The sequence below is a fragment of the Chionomys nivalis genome, chromosome 11 (assembly GCF_950005125.1).
Source record: "Chionomys nivalis chromosome 11, mChiNiv1.1, whole genome shotgun sequence".
NCBI classification, from domain to species: domain Eukaryota; kingdom Metazoa; phylum Chordata; class Mammalia; order Rodentia; family Cricetidae; genus Chionomys; species Chionomys nivalis.
In genome coordinates this window covers 47,946,900-47,963,952 of record NC_080096.1, presented here as the reverse complement: position 1 = coordinate 47,963,952, position 17,053 = coordinate 47,946,900, and the positions used below count along the sequence as shown (strand labels likewise).

The 17,053-nt window shown below is 43.9% G+C and overlaps 1 protein-coding gene across 1 annotated transcript; it reads right to left on the bottom strand.

Annotated features, from left to right (window-relative positions):
• Positions 1-967: 967 nt before the first annotated feature.
• On the bottom strand, positions 968-1,364 carry LOC130884029 (60S ribosomal protein L34). The gene has a single exon (XM_057784946.1). The coding sequence runs from the start codon at positions 1,337-1,339 to the stop codon at positions 986-988; it is 354 nt and encodes a 117-aa protein (XP_057640929.1). The 5' UTR covers positions 1,340-1,364; the 3' UTR covers positions 968-985.
• Positions 1,365-17,053: the final 15,689 nt, after the last annotated feature.

Here is a 17,053-nt window from a genome sequence, read left to right as displayed (position 1 = left end):
TGATGAGATGCCACACATGAGCATAGACCATGAAGCTGTAACTTTGAACCTGCTGGTTGAATTCCATTAACTTACTAGTTCTGATGAAGCAAGTTATTGCATGGAAAGAAGTAGATGTCAAGAAATTAAAGATGGTTTCCACTCCACAGGGTCCACAGTCTACCAGTCTGCAAGTCTGTGAATGCTATTGACAGCCATGTGAGTTTGGAAGAAGAACCCAAATCCCTGGAACCTTCCATAACACCTGATTGAAGCTGCTGAGACCACAGAACATGGAGGACTGGCTGCAGCTACAGTCAATTCACAACTCAGGGAGACTAGAAGAGATAAGTGAATGCTTTAAGTTTTAGCCAATGAGTGATGTTTGAAGCCGCTTGGTTAGTGGTAATATTGCTGTGCAGGGATAGATTACTGTGAACGAGGATTCCTGGAAGGAAGCTGTGTCTGCAGAGGCTGACTGATTGGGGCTGATACTGTGGGAGATTGAAAGGTTGCAGGTCCAGAGTTAGCGAGCTTATCTTAGGCTAGTTCTAGCCCTCCAGAACAGCCGTTTCCTGAGCACTCTGTATCAGAACCAGCATCTTCTCACTAATAGATGGAAACCTTTTTAGAATCTATTAGCTTAGCAGGCTACTAGGTTCCACCAACCCAGAAGTATCTTGGGCCTATAGGAAAGCTTCCTCCATCTCACTGCACCTGCCTTTCTGATGTCCCCTCCCCTCCACTCTATTTAAATGTGCCTTGATTCATGACTTTTGTCATAATTTACAGAACTAGTAAATCTGTAAAACTCCGCGGAACTACTTTCATGATGGAACATGAGATTTGAGGCAACTTAAATTTTTGTTCCCAGGCCATGGTCACTGAAAATGTCTCCAGAATAAACTATCTCTTATTCCCTTTAGGACGAGAGCTCTATTTTTTTTTTTTTTTGCGTTGACATTACTAATGCTACATTTTTTTTTTTATTAAAAAAGCCGCACATTTATTTCGCTTTCTGACTCTGCGCTTGTGCCTTCAACACTTTCACAACAATTTTCTGCTCCTCAATAAGGAAAGCCCGCTTGATCCTGTCACGGACACACTTGGCACACATGGAGCCACCATAGGCCCGGCTGACATGCTTCTTTGTCTTAGACAATCTCATGAGGACTTTTGGTCTCACAGCACGAACCCCTCGGAGTCGGCCCGGGCACACACCGCATGCTGATTTAGGTGCTTTTCCAACCTTCTTGGTGTAAAGGTAAACAATCCTGTTGCCAGGAGTTCGAGACAGCCTAGTTTTGTTGGAGGCTGTGTTGTAGGAGAGCCTACGACGGTATGTCAAACGCTGGACCATTCTGAGTGCCTCTAAGCACCGTCCCCGGAAGAGCTAATGCTACATTTTATTGTTTTCCAGGGTTAAATCAACCAAGTCTGTTAAGGTTGATAATTTAATCGACTTTTTTTTTAGAAGGCCTCGCTTCATCTTTCATGAAAGAACATTAAGGCTTATATAATTAATTGAGAAGACCCATGGGGAAAAGGACCATGAGGAGAGCCTTCAATCCATTACTTCATTGATGGGGGGTATCCATCACCCAAATCACCTGGTCTATCAAAAGGAGGCTACTCCAGTGAAGATACATCTACTCCTGCCAGATGTGGCAGCTGGAACCTTCACTCCACAGGGACGCCTCTGCTTAGTTTCCCCACAAACTGTCCATCATGTCTGTCAAGATTCCTGTTCAGGGGGCTGGAGAGATGGCTCAGTGGTTAAGAGCATTGCCTGCTCTTCCAAAGGTCCTGAGTTCAATTCCCAGCGACCACATGGTGGCTCACAACCATCTGTAATGAGGTCTGGTGCCCTCTTCTGGCCTGCAGGGATAAACACAGAGAGAACATTGTATACATAATAAATAAATAAGTCTTTAAAAAAAAAAAGATTCCTGTTCACTGTCAGGAATGTAGCTCCACAGCTAGTGGACTTCCTATAGCTCTTCATACTCAAATCATCTTGACTCCAAGTCCTTTTCTCTTGCCCTCAGATGTTCTTGTTTTGTAGGTCAATCTGTCAAGTCCTTAACACCCTAGATTTCAGACACCAAACTTTCTTTTACGAAGGTGAATGTAGAGTACCAGCTGAAATTCACCTGTAAGCCTCCTCTACCCAGTAACAGATAGCTTTCCGAAATCCTGGGGACTTTTGTTTATGTAAAATAAATATGTCATGTGTTTTCACCTCAAGAAACAAGGTTGGTTGCTCCAACTGTGCAGGATATGTTTGATCACGTGTAGGTGGGAGACATGCCGGGAGGAAGTTAGTCAGGATGTATGCCTGCCCCTGATTGGTCAAAGGTGGAAAAAACATACATAACCTTGTGAGTTTGGCCTTTATAGGCATCTGACTGACCTTATTCAGTACCATTCTCTGGGAATCTTGGGTGTGAACCTAGTGTTGTAAAATGGCACCGGAGAGACCTTAGTGGGTCAAGGGGCCGTGTAGTAGACGAGGGTGGGAGGATGGGAAACAAATACACCATGTAGGCAGAGCTTAAGTGAGGAGTTTATTGAAAGTAGGGTAAAGGGGAGAGAAGAAGGAAAGAGAAATACAGAGAGGAAGAAGAGGCAAGGACCAGCCTGACTCTTCAGAAGAGGGGAGGGGATCGGGAGCAGGCAGAGTTTGTCTCTCTCTTTTTTTTTTTTTTGGTTTTTTAAGACAGGGTTTCTCTGTGGTTTTGGAGCCTGTCCTGGAACTAGCTTTTGTAGACCAGGCTGGTCTCGAACTCACAGAGATCCGCCTGCCTCTGCCTCCGAGTGCTGGGATTAAAGGCATGCGCCACCACTGCCCGGCCAGAGTTTGTCTCTTAAAAGGAGCTTTCACACCTGCCTACATACTTAACAGCCATACGATTCTGGGTTGTCTAGGGTACTGCCTGGGTTTATCATGCCAGGTGACAGGGGCCAGCATAATGCCTGAATCCTAACCCCTAGCCATATCCATCGTTCTGGCCAGTATTAAATAAAGATTGTTTTATTTAGGTACTCGTAGATGTGGTTTCTCTCCCTGAAATTTGCAGGTTTAATAATAGCCTCAACCTACTAAATAGAGTGCAGTCTTAGTTATCTTATCCCAAGAAAGGGAGGGAGAATCAACTTCCATTCTTTTGTGATGACTTCACAGTAAGCAGAAGTCATTTAATCCGTTGCCTAGGTTACGAGCCACATAACCAGCCACAGCAAGATGAAAATAAGGGCAGCCCCAAATTTCTGGCTATTGTGAAAGATGCCATTTAGACACTTGTCGCCTTGAGATAAACAAGACTGCTAGCTCAGGGAATTTTTATTTGTGGAAATAAAAGGACAAGAGCATTACAATTTGCTCATTCTAAAACTAATTTAATTCTAATTCTAGAGGGTGGCGAGATCTACATGCCAGTGAACCTGAGCCTGTACCAGTTACTACCAGAGTGTCAGCCGTGAAGACAAGATACAGAGATGTTAAAATGTAACCAAATATAGATATTAGATATTAACATTTTTCTTTCCAGGGTTGGGGAATGGACTCAGGCCTTTGAGCGTGCTGGGAGTGTTCTGCCGCTGTGCTACGCTTCTCAGCCCCATGTAGAAACTCATTTTTCACAGCTTAGAGAAATTGTTTGTATTGTTTACCATTATGACCCTTGTTTTTATGGCTTCTTAATGCTTTCATTTTTTTTCCTTTTAAATGCATTGGACGGTATCCAAATTCCTAAACCAAATACAAGATATGAATTTATTTTTACAGTGGTTCCATCCTCCTCCTTTGCCCCCTTTCCATTTTCTGTAATAACCCCATATTATTCCTCCCACTCAAAAGCAGAGAAAGACAGCCCAATGACTTCCTCCCCCAACATACTTACAGGAAAGAATAGAAACAATTCAACTCCAGCTGGGCCAGCACAAAAGCCAGGAAGCTTTTCTTGGATTCAGGAGTCCTGTGCAAGCGGTGTAGGTGCTTTCCGGCAATTTGGTTTTATTATTTTGGGTTCTGCTCTTGCTGCAGAAACCCTCGGATGTCTGACATTGGTGGTATTCCATAATCGGTGCCAAGTTTAATGCCAGTTCAGTTGTTTGGAAGGTTTAAGTGACCATGGGAGAATGTTTTTATTAAACTCCTTGTTTGGTGCATTGGCAATTTGCTCAGGAAATGTGAGTCAGGCTCCCTCCCTCCCTCTCAGGAAAATAGCTTGATTTATCTCCTCTAAACTGAAGGCAAGCCCACAAATATGACCGTCACACTTGACCCTATCTTGGTACAAGCTCCCCAGCCAGCACTGCAGGAAGAAGCAGTGTTTGCCTTGGAAGTACAAATGGGAGGACAATAAGGGAATTTTTAAGTCTCAGACCCTGGCTGAAGTACCCACTGAACACATCAAAGTGAACCTGGCTGCCGGGTTCTGGGCTCTTCCTGCTGGTATAGCCAGGCTACCCTAAACCTCTCCACCCCAGGCCCTGGGCTGCTCTTCCCTATATAATCCAACCGTTTTGGTTTGTGTTGTGTTGTTGTTTTGCTTTTATCTACTCTTTTTCGTGCCTGCTGGCTGTTGCACCTGGTCTCCGGCTCTCCCCTTTTCGTTCCCTCCTGCCCCCTCCAATGGCTCAGGGTTGTGCCCATTCTGGACTCTCCCAGACGTCCCTCTTTCCCTTTTATCTACAATAAACCTTCCTCTCCACCATACCTAGGAGCAGTCGTGTCCTTTCCTTTTTAATTCTTTCTGTCATTCTATTTTAGGCAGTAAGGGGATACATTTTTAATACTAATCATTATGCATCCATTTAAACAAGCCCATGTATTCAGACAATGCAATATGTCAACCCATAATTTATGGATGCTATTACTTAAGATTGGGTTAAATAAAAAGTTTAGAAGTCCAAGGAGAGCAGGACTAGTGATAGTCTGACTGGCAGGCATGGCAGTATCCGAGAGTGGCAGCTGGACAATGGTATGGTTCAGAAACAGTGTCCGGCAATAACACCCTAGGACTTGTCTCCCGCAGAACTCCTAACTCAGTCTTGCTCCTGAGCAGTTCAGTGCTTTAAGCAACTCCACAAGCCTCTGAATCGGCACCTTCATCTGTAGTATAATTCCCATCGTAAAGCTCTTCACAGAAACTAAGATTCCAGATTTCAGTCCAGGATATTGTGAGTAGAGCATGTGCTCATTAAAAGGCACCCCCCCAAAAAAAACAAACAAATAAAAATACAAAAAACAAAACAAAAAAACCCTGGAAAGCCGAGCAGTGGTGGCACACGCCTTTAATCCCAGCACTCAGGGAGACAGAGGCAGGCGGATCTCTGAGTTTGAGGCCAGCCTGGTCTACAGGGTGATTTCCAGGACAGCTAGAGATACACAGAGAAACCCTGTCTCGAAAAACCAAAATGAAAAACAAAAAAAGGCACACTTATCTGGTTCTTTCTTATCTGTGGATCCTGACTTTTATTGCCATTTATCTTACATAAAAATTTTGAAGCCAGAAAGCCAGCCATCAGTTCTCCTACCTGTTAGGAATATTTCCTAAACGAGCTCTCTAACGACGCAAAAATTCCCAATCAAGCCAAATCAAGACAAGCCAAATTAAGAAATATCCAGGTTTAATGGGAGATCAGTGCTCTTGGGAATGCGACCCCCGGGAGGAAGAGAGACCACGTGTTCTTCTTTTGGGGGATCACTTAAGCACCCTGGTGGGGTCAGGACCTGGCCTGCTGGGATTTGAAGTCCAGACCAGGCCTGGGGGCTGAGATAGATGACAACCTAATACTACCTAACACTAGATCAGAAAATGCTGGTACCTCAAAGAGACAGGATCAGACTCTGTCATGGGGCGCATTGATTGAACTGTTTCCTTCGTCTGACTCCAACAGAGTCTTGATTTAAATAAAGCAACCAAAAAAACAAGTAAGTGATTATTATTTGTTTTGGGTCATATCCCCGGTCGTGTCTGTCCATCCCCCTATCCCCCCACCTCGGTCCCCCCCACATCCCCCTCCCCCTCCCCACCCTGTGCGGCGCCAAATAAACCATGTCTCCTTTTCCTTGACACGTTTGATTGTTGTGGGATTGTTTTCAAAATCAAGAGACTGGCCGGGTGGTGGTGGCGCACGCCTTTAATCCCAGCACTTGGGAGGCAGAGGCAGGCGGATCTCTGTGAGTTCGAGACCACCCTGGTCTACAAGAGCTAGTTCCAGGACAGGCTCCAAAGCCACAGAGAAACCCTGTCTCGAAACACCAAAAAAAAAAAAAAAAAAAAAAAAAAAAAAAAAAAAAAAGAGACTGTGATTCAAGTTCAATAGAGTTCAGCTTACCTTCTTTTTCCCCTTTTAGGACTTGATTTGTATGTGTTGGTTCTCAGGAATAAATATGAATGAAAAGTTTCTGCACCCCGATAAGTGTTAAGCCCAAATCCGCAATCCCCGCAAGCCAACAAGGAAACCAAGAGTCCCGTATGTAAAAGCAAGGAGCCTTTATTTTAATCAAGTTTGCAAACTCCGTCTCTCTGCACGTCCAAAGTATTGGAATAACCAGAGAGCCCCGAGCTCAATTAGAATAGGGTTTTATAGTAGTAAAGGTGGGGGTGAGGGATTTCTGAGGTTTTAAGACCCCTGATTGGCTGACATTCGTCTAGGGTTTCCTGGTGACTATGCGCAGGTCGGTGTTTCTACCTTCAGTGCTCCGAATGGCAGGAATTTCCTTTGGTCTGTTCTTGGGTGGGGGTCAGGTGATCTCAGTTTGTGGTTCCTCCTGCAGCCTGGCATCCTCTCAGGGTAAACAACTGAGACTCCAGCCTCCATTGAAATTCATCGATGGCCAGAGTCCCAGGTGATAATGGTTGGAAGAAGTCAAGAACTTCCTTTGGGTGACCTGCCCAGACTTAGATTATCTTGGCTGGCCCTCACAATAAGATAAGCCTCTCTGTCAACACAGCAGTCCAAATCAAACCAGATTAGAAAAAGCCCAGGTTTAATGGATAAAATGCTCCCGGATGGTTTTCTGGTCACCTCAGAGAAGACCGAAAAACCACATGTCTGTTTTCTGGGGGACAGTTTAAATACGGTGTGGGAGTGGTCTTGAGCATCTCCGGAGGAGGAACCATGTTTGGCAGACTTTCTGAGAGATGAGGCAAGGTTTGGGGATAGAAAGATGGGGAAGAGGGATTGAGGCAGAGCTTCCCCCAGAACATCCCAGACTCTTTAGATATATGGATGCCAGGGGCTAGGGTGGAGCTTCCCCAGAACATCCCAGACTCTGTGAGTATGTGGACTCCCATTCACGTCTGGATGCTTCCTGGGGCGCGGGACAATGCGGGGAGGGGATGTCAGGAGTTGCTGGGCTCGCACTCAGCAGGAGGTGTGGGGGAGAGAAGCATCCAGTTAACTGCCATCCTGGAGACCTCAGCATTTGTTTCTTGAGGGAGCTGGGAAGGCATTGCTAGGAGAGAAATAGACTGCTATCATCAGCCCTATGCATGGGGCTAGCTATGGGAAGGGTGCTAACTTCCGGAAAGAATGGAGAAGTGCCGTGGTTGTAGAGAGCAGCAAGGGGGAATGAGTGAGACAGGGATATCTTGGAAAACCAGGTTCCAGTTGCTGGGTAAGTGCCTGCTTGAGTCTGGAGGGGTGGTACCAGTGGTGAAGTCCCAGGAGCTGGTGCAGGATTTGGCATATCTGGAGGGCCTTCTGTGGGCTGGCCTTGGCCCAGACAGAGGAAGTGAACCTGCAAAACGTGCTCGGAAACGAATGGGGTCAAAAATGGCCTCTGGAGACTTAGTTTTCACCAGACCAGATTTCTTTATACTGTAGCAGACCTTTCGCAGGAAGTGAAACAGCTTTCCAGCTTCTGAGGCAGTCCTAGGTTTCTCTTAAACGGGGAGGAGGGGGTCCCATCCACCCCGTTACAGGAACTGGGAATTGTGGGACCCGAGTGAGATATTAAAACAGAATAGGTACTTCCCGAGTCTGATAGAAAGTCAATGGACTTACCTGCTACCAGCAGAGTCACCCCAGGCTCAGAGCAGACAGTGGGAGTCATCAAATCTAGGTAACTCTGAAGGCTGAGGAATTCGAAGGCTGAAAAGTTTCAGATGCCTGTGTAGGTGAAGCTAGACCTCCGTGGAGGGACGTGGAGTATGAGCCGGCTTGGAGGTATTTCCATCTCCAGTGTTCAGGCTATGGGAAGATGGGGCGTGGCTTCACTGGGTCAGAGCTGTAAGGTTAAGTTAGGGAGCGTCACCCCAGGCCCTGGCATCTATCCCAGCCACCTGCCCTGGAAGTTGCGTAGGTCTGGACTCCAAATCCCAGCATGCCAAGTCCTGACCCCTCCCCAAGGTGGGTCAGGACCACTCCCACAGGATATTTAAGTGGGGCCCAGAGGAGGAACACGTGGTCCCGGGTTTTGCAGGTGCTCCACGGTTTTCTATCTCCTCTGCCATGCTCTCGGCCACCTGAGAGTGCTGTATTTAATAAAACATGGGCATTTTAATTTGGTTTAATTTAACTTGATTGGTTTTCTTTGCCCCGGCAGAGCGGCTCGTCTTAGGATTTTTCCTAACAAGAGCAATATGTTAACTAGCGGTCTCAGGCTGCATTTGAAGCCAGCTCCTGGCTGAACTGACTTGGGCGGGATGGAGCCTCATGATCGACTTCCTTTGTCCCCCTCGTGGGGGCCCTTGGTGGCCTCAGGGCAGCTGCTGAGGCTGGGCTTGGAGCACAGCCTTTTGTTGCAGCCTTGTCTGTTGGGAGGACTCAGCTGTCTCTTCTCGGGAATTAAAACCTTTAAAAGCCATTTTCACCAATTCTTGTATGGGAGTTTGGGGACCCTCCTCGGCCTTTTTTTCAGTTTACCAATGTAAGTAAAAGCAAAAGGATTAGAAGAAATATTTCGGTCTCCTGTGTTTATCTGTGGTCCTAAGACATAATGCAAAACCAAGTTTTAACAATGAACAAGGCAAAGTCTCTGAACTTTTATTTATTCATTCAAACTATTTAGTACTTAAATAGAGACTACAGAGAATTTTAGGAGATCAAACAGAAATCATTACCATCTGCATGGAATGTACAGTATGAAGATGATTGTGGCAGGCTTATAGAGATAATTTTTTCGCTTTAAATAAAAGTGGGGTTTATTCAGTTCTCTTACGCGATAGGGGCTGGGTAAATCAACAAGGGTTGCCTGCTCACTAGAGAAGCAGGAAATTCGGTAATTGCCTAGTCAAGGAAGCTCAGCAGTCCATGAAGGTCTGGAAAGTCTCCGAGAGAACCGAGTCCACGCTGGAATGCGGAAGAAGCAGGAATCTGGTGTCAGCAGCCTTGGCAGCATGGCGAGACGTGGCTGCTCAGAGGACAGGTGTGTTCATGCAGGTTTTCTCTGTGCATTTCTTTTTCTTCATCTGGGCTAGCCGTTCTAAGCTGCCACCGACATTAAAGCAAGGGACAGATAGATAAATGTTAAAGAGTTTTTTAATATTTATTTATTATGTATACAATGTTCTTTATGTGTGTATGCCTGCAGGCCAGAAGAGGGCACCAGACCTCCTTACAGATGGTTGTGAGCCACCATGTGGTTGCTGGGAATTGAACTCAGGACCTTTGGAAGAGCAGGCAATGCTCTTAACCGCTGAGCCATCTCTCCAGCCCCCTGTTAAAGAGTTTTTTAAAAAAAAATCTGGGACTAGAGATGGCTTAGCAGTTAAGTGTAGCATGAATTCTAATTGCTCTTAATAATAAAAACCTGGAGTCAGATATTGGGGTGAAAGCTGAGAGATCAGAGAAGCAGTGTAGTCAATCACTAGAGAGACCTTTAATCTCAACCAAATCCTCAGACCAAACGGGCGATACTGTTCTCAGGCGGCCGCCTCAAACTGCATCCTCTGACTTACTGCTTCAGACTGCACCTCACTGCTCTGAGCCCCTGTCTTCTCCTGCCTTATATTCCCCTCTCTGCCCGGCCATATCACTCCTGTCTCCACATCCCTAGTGCTGGGATTAAAGGTGTAGGATCCCAAGTGCTGGGCTCACCTTTGTGTGAGCATATAGAATGGATCAATTCTGTGTAGTCCAGGGTGGCCTTGAACTAACAGAGATCCTTCAGTCTCTGTCTCCTGGGTCTTGGAATTAAAGGTGTGCACCACCACTGCCTGACCTCTAGTGGCTTAGCTTTGTACTCTGATCTTCAGGCAAGCTTTATTTGTTAGATCACAAAATATCACTGTAGTTAAGAGCACTGGCTGCTCTCCCAGAAGACCTGGGTTTGATTCATCCAGCTCACAACTATCTGTAACTGCAGTTCCCAAGGCTCCATGACACTTTCTGGTCTCAGGTCATCAGACATGCATGTGGTGCACGGACATGCATGCAAACAAAACACTCATACACATAAAATAATTTTAAAAATCTGAGAACTGATGCTTATGGCATGTATACCATATTTTACTAATTTAAAGTAGGAGTAACTACAATTTACAAATAATTATTCAAGTTACAAAATCATTATGGTTAATTGTTTTTATTTTTTTATTTTTTTTATTTTTTATTTTTTTTGGTTTTTCGAGACAGGGTTTCTCTGTGGCTTTGGAGCCTGTCCTGGAACTAGCTCTGTAGACCAGGCTGGTCTGGTTAATTGTTTTTACACAGTGATTTTATTTATTCTTGCTGAACTTTAGTATCCATTCACAAAAGCATGCGGTTCTTACCAGAATGCTGGCTGACATTTTTATTTAAGTTAAAGAGTAGAATGAAAGCAAAATAGATAAAGGAAAGGGAGGTCTCCACAACTAACCTCGTGCCAATGATTCTTCACTGAATGCTGCAATTGGTTCGTTTCCTTAATGCTGAAAGAATGTCTTCATTTGTCTTTGTTCTGCACACAATTTGATTGTGACACACACACTTTTTAGATTATTGAAGAAGGAGCTAAAGAAGGATGGGAGACAGAAAGAGTGAGGCTTGGTCTGACCTTAGGCAGGGCCGTGTATCCCCTCACCATGAATAAACATGTCCGTTATAAGGATGGAAATTGCTTCTGTAGTCTGCAAGTGAAGCTGGGAAGTGTAGTTTTTCAGCAGGAAGTTATGACTTTTAATTTACATTTTTAGCATTTTTTCTTTTTTATTTAGATTAATGTATTTATTTTTTTAAATTTTATGTGTATACAAGTTTTTCCTGAATGTTTGTCTGTGCACTATGTATGTGCATGTGTACGATTCCCCGGAACTGGAATTATAGGAGGTTGTTACCTGACATGTTGGTGCTGGGAACTGAACCTGGGTCCTCTGGAAAAGGGGTGCCTTAGTCAGGGTTTTTTTTTTTGTTTTTTTTTTGTTTTTTGAGACAGGGTTTCTCTGTGGTTTTGGAGCCTGTCCTGGAACTAGCTCTTGTAGACCAGGCTGGTCTCGAACTCACAGAGATCTTAGTCAGGGTTTTATTGCTGTGAAGACAGAACTGGCAACTCTTTTTTCCCCTATTTATTTATTTACATACTTTGCTTTTACATCTCTCTTCTCTTCTCTCCCCCAACCCCCATCCACTCGTCCTTTTCTGTTTCTCTTTAAAAAAAAAAAAGTACAAGCCTCCCATGGATATCAGCCAGTCATGGTATATCAAGTTGCATTGAGACTAGGCACCTCCTCTTTTATTAAGGTTGGACAAGGCAATCTGGTAGGAGGAATAGGGTCCAAAAATTAGGCAACAAAGTCAAAGACAGCCCCTGTTCCCTTTGTTAGGAGCCTCAGTAGAAGACCAAGTTACACAGCTGTAACATATATGAGGGGTCTAGGTCAGTCTCACGCAGGCTCTCTGGTTGTCAGATCAGATTCTGTGAGCTGTTGCAGGATATTTGATCACAGTGTGAACCCTAAGTTACTTACTGGAAAAACCTGTTTCAAGCTGGTGTGGCTCAGCCCTAGCACACACCTCTAATCCAAGAGCCTGCTTGAATATTATAAACAGGATTAAATAAAATCAACTGTAGGTCAAGATGCAGAGCAAGCAACCAGTTGATAGGAGGAGATAATCATAGAGAGTAAGAGAAAGTCAGGAGAATGGAGAGGGGCGGGGAGGAGGAACATCCAGTTGGAGGAGTTTCTGTTTGAGAAAGCTTTCTTTCTGGGATGACGGTGGAGGAGGAAGCAGCCGGGTGCTTTCTCTGCCTCTCTGACTTAGCAAGTTTTCACCCCGGCATCTGGCTCCTGTGTCTTTATTGATACAATGGAACAATAGACACTTAGTTTAAAAAAAAAAAAAAAGTGAGCTGACCATGGCATCTCTTGTTTTTTTTTTTTTAAAAAAAAATTATTTATTATGTATATAATATTCTGTCGGCGTGTATGACTGCAGGCCAGAAGGGGCACCAGACCTCATTACAGATGGTTGTGAGCCACCATGTGGTTGCTGGGAATTGAACTCAGGACCTTTGGAAGAGCAGGCAATGCTCTTAACCACTGAGCCATCTCTCCAGCCCTATTTTTTTTTTAACTTACATAGTATTGTATTTGTTACTAGCATGAAGCAATTTTGTGTGTCAGTAGGGCTCAGTGTGATATTCCGACACGTGTGTGGTATACTCTGACCCACTCAAGGGAATTAACACTTGCATCTCCTTATCTCTCTCGTTTTGGGAGCCCTCAAGATCCTTTCTTCTAGTTCCACATGCAATATATAATAGATTGTTATGAGTCATAGGCACCTGTTGTATTTTGGATCATAAATATTTATGATTCAAGCTGGGTGGTAGTGGCACACACCTTTAATCCCAGCACTTGGGAGAAAGAGGCAGGCAGATCTCTGTGAGTTCGAGGCCAGTCTGGTCTACAGAGCGAGTTCCAGAACAGCCAAGTGTACACTGAGGAACACTGTATCAAAATAACCAAAAAAAAAAAAAAAAAAAATTGTGATTCATACTGAGAATTCAACATTGTAGTTTCTGATGGTTGCTGAACTTTAAGTACAAAGACTCTCACTTGGTAGTTCTGACTGGTCTGGAACTGAAGAGATCTTCCTGCCTCTGCCTTCAGAGGGCCACCACTCCTGGACCCAAATGTATTTTAAAAAGTATTCATTTATTTTTGTTTATGTGTATGTGTGTATATTTGCATGTGTATGGTTACTCCCAGGGGCCTGGAGTCACAGGAGGTTGTGGCCACCTGACGTGGGTGCACAAAAGCAGTTCCTGTCTTCGACAGAAACATACTGTTCTTAACCCACAGAGCCATCTTTCCAGGCCCCTACCTGGATCTTTAATATCTAAAACATTCAAATCTCTTGTAAGTCGGCTTGCTTACCAGTATGAAATTACCCTGTTTGGGCATTAGTTGTTCCAGCCCTGATGCCTTGGTGATCATCTTTTTTAAAGTAAAAATTATAATTTGGGGGCTGGAGAGATGGTTTAGTGGTTAAGACTCTTACTTCTCCTGTAGAGGAACGGGGTTCAATTTCCAGCTCACAACTGTCTATAATTCCAATTCCAAGGAGTCTGACACCTCCTGTCCTCTGGGGACACCAGGCATGCACATGGTGCACTTAGATGCAGGCAGGTTAAACACTCATAAACATAAAATAAAAATGAATCTAAAAATTGCTTTTAAATTATAATTTGTAATCTAGTCATAGATCTTTTATTCAAATACACCAATTTATTTACAGGGGGGGAAAAACCTTCCATGGCATGAAAGTCAAATGCCAACAAAGACCTTAACTACGGAAAAACAAAGAAAGGAAGAAATCAGGTCTGTTCTGGTAAATCTGGGACATCAAATTGTTAGCCCTCACCTGTGTTCTTTCCCTCTGGCCATAGGTCACAGTCAGTGTTTGCCAAGGCATCAGATCAGCCAGACACTGCCAAAGCTGCTCCTGTGTACTTTAGTGAACATAGAAAACTGCTCTGCTCCTATTTTATCAGGCATGTCATTGTAACTATGCAACATTTCTCATATGTTAGTGGGAAAGCAGTCATTTCCTTAGTGGTTATTATTGGTCAATGTGCACTAAATGACATTGGTTATAGATCTAAGGACAGGAGAAACAGGAGTTTTATCTGAATATTAAATGAATTATTCAGCTGGTTGTAAATGTACCAGTTTCCTGGTTTATTTTAATTTTTTTTTAATCTGGAGACTGGGGTACACACAGAGATACCATAGACAGACAGACAGACACACGCACACATAAACATGAACACATTTGTACACACATGAACGTTTGTGCACACACACACACAATCTTCCTCTCTCTCTCTCTCCTGGAAGTCTATCAACCAGAAAAGAGAATTACTGGGATTTTGAGATACAGCTTTCCAAACTTCATACATATGTTCTGTTTTAATTTAGAAATTCTACACAAATCTGCTTTGTAAGCTGGCTTTAAAAATTCAGTATTCATGTGCATATTTCTGTGTCGACAGGTGAAGCACTAAGACATCTTGTTAGTTATTACACAGTATTTCATGGGATGAATGTCATCATAATTTATGATTTACTTAGAAAAATCTTTATCTAGTTTGTTTCTAACTTTTATCATTTATACACATGAAAATTATGAACCCTCTCATAACCAAAAATTACTGGAAACCTTTTTAGACTTCTAAAGATAGACCTATAAGGTATATTGCTTAAGAGTCTTTGTTGACAACTGACAGACTCCTATGGAATGATCTTTGGGAGAAAAGATGGGATTTACTGACACATTTAAAAACCTTATTTAGGACTGGAGAGATGGCTCAGTGGTTAAGAGCATTGCCTGCTCTTCCAAAGGTCCTGAGTTCAATTCCCAGCAACCACATGGTGGCTCACAACCATCTGTAAAGAGGTCTGGCGCCCTCTTCTGGCCTTCAGGCATATACACAGAATATTGTATACATAATAAATAAATATTTAAAAAAAATAAAAAAATAAAAACCTTATTTATAACTTTTGGTGGTTTTGTTTATTTTTCAAATGAGAATATGAGTATGCGTGAAGAAAATGATGGACGTTTGTGTTATTTTCAAAGCTCTCATCTCAGTTATTTACACACACACACACAGATTCAGACTCCCCTGAACCACATAGGGGAGGCATCTGTAAGTCTTAGGACAATCCCTCAAGGCAACAGTTTCCTCTTTGCTGTGCTACGCTACACTGATTCTCATTGCCTAGGCCTCCCCAGACCCTGAGCTCAGCAAAAAACTGAGATTCACCTGAATTCCCAGTTGCTGAGTCATAGTAGAGACCTCTCTTCAGGCAGTGAATGAAATGGGGTGATCATGGGGCCCACATGCTGCTTGCTCTGCTGCAGAGATAGCTGTCCTCTCGCAGATTCGTGATCAGGGTGAAAACCTCTGTTTCTCATATTTTATCTGGTTTCAAAACGACTTCATGTCGGCAGGTAAAGCTGGCCTCTGTCATTGCACCTTGAAGTCAATGTCTAGCACAGCAATTAGCTGGGGCCTGGGTGGCATGTGCCAGGCACCTGAGGTCTCAGCTTTTGTGGAGTGTATGATCGGATTGCAGAAAGGTCGGCAACAGAGCCGGTGCCAGTGGTGGCAAGGTCCAGGGTAGAAATGCCATCCCCCATCACCATTCCTGGACAAGTGTTCTGTTGCTAATTTACACCCCTAGCCTGTGACTGCCTTTCCTCAGTTTCAAATAAGGAAATGTTTAGAAAGGAACTATATGTGCCCCCCCCAAAAAAAAAAAACCATATGAATGAACCACGGTGGTTAAAAGAGGGAGCTGTTTAAACTGACATCTGGGATTGCTGAGCCGAAAGGGCCCCAGGGGAATTGTCACTATGGCAGTCATCCCAGGTAGGTCTACAATTCTAAGTGGGCCAGTTTCCAACACTTCAAAACTGCTTTGAAATGATTTCAAACTTGAATGATTTCAAACCAATTCCTAGTGCTAAGTCAAACAGTCAAGGGCAGAGGATGAAGATGCTAATAAAGAAATGAACTCGATGTTTGGAGGAGGGGGCAGGGAAAAGCAGTGCATCATGGCTGGGCACCTAGGAGCCCCCAGAGGAACCAGAGTAAACTCTTCAGGTTAGCTTACCCAACACTGTAAAAACCCAGGGCTAGTACATTTGAAAACATTTAGGCTAACCATGGTAGGCATCCTGACAGAGAAAACTTCCGTTTTGGAGTCATTTGTGATTGGTCCCCACTTTTTAAGCTCTCCAGGCAACTAGGCATCCAGCACCATCCACCACCATTTGGGTCTGTCCACGTCTCTGGACTTCACTGTCTTCTTGCCCTCGGCTTGGCCATCTCTTGCCGGACTTATGTCAAAATCACTTGGCTTTGACTCCAGTGTTGATTTTGGTAGTGGGTGTTATGTTTGCTGTTCTGAATCTATATTTGATCCTTCTTTTTTTTTTTAAATATTTATTTATTATGTATACAATATTCTGTCTGTGTGTATGCCTGCTGGCCAGAAGAGGGCACCAGACCCCTTTACAGATGGTTATAAGCCACCATGTGGTTGCTGGGAATTGAACTCAGGACCTTTGGAAGAGCAGGCAATGCTCTTAACCTCTGAGCCATCTCTCCAGCCCCTATTTGATCCTTCTTATGTCAATTCCACAAATGCTAATTGTGAAGACTCACTTCCAGAGAGGTTCCTGGTGAGACTGTCCTCAGTGGGTTCACTGACTTAGTCAATTTGTCAACTCATTTAGTGAATTTACCTCTTCTCTTCACCTTTTTAATCATTTTAGATGAATTAGACACAAAAAAAGTTGATGCCGAGGACTTCTGGGAAGATCACTTCATACTCCAGAAGGTGTTCTTTTGTGTAATGAGAACAAAGGAGAATGGAAACTATGCTTTAGTGACAACAGAAAAAACAAAAAAAACAAAAAAGAGAAACAGAAACAACAGCACACTTTCTGCCTCTAAACTCACAGTCAGAGAGGGAGGGAGGGTGGGAGAGACAGAGAGAACCTCTAAACTCACAGTAAGAGAGAGAGAGAGAAAGAGAGAGAGAGAGAGAGAGAGAGAGAGAGAGAGAGAGAGAGAGAAACCCTCATCCCTTATTCTCAAAAGAATTTCATGGCAGAGTGTTTTAAA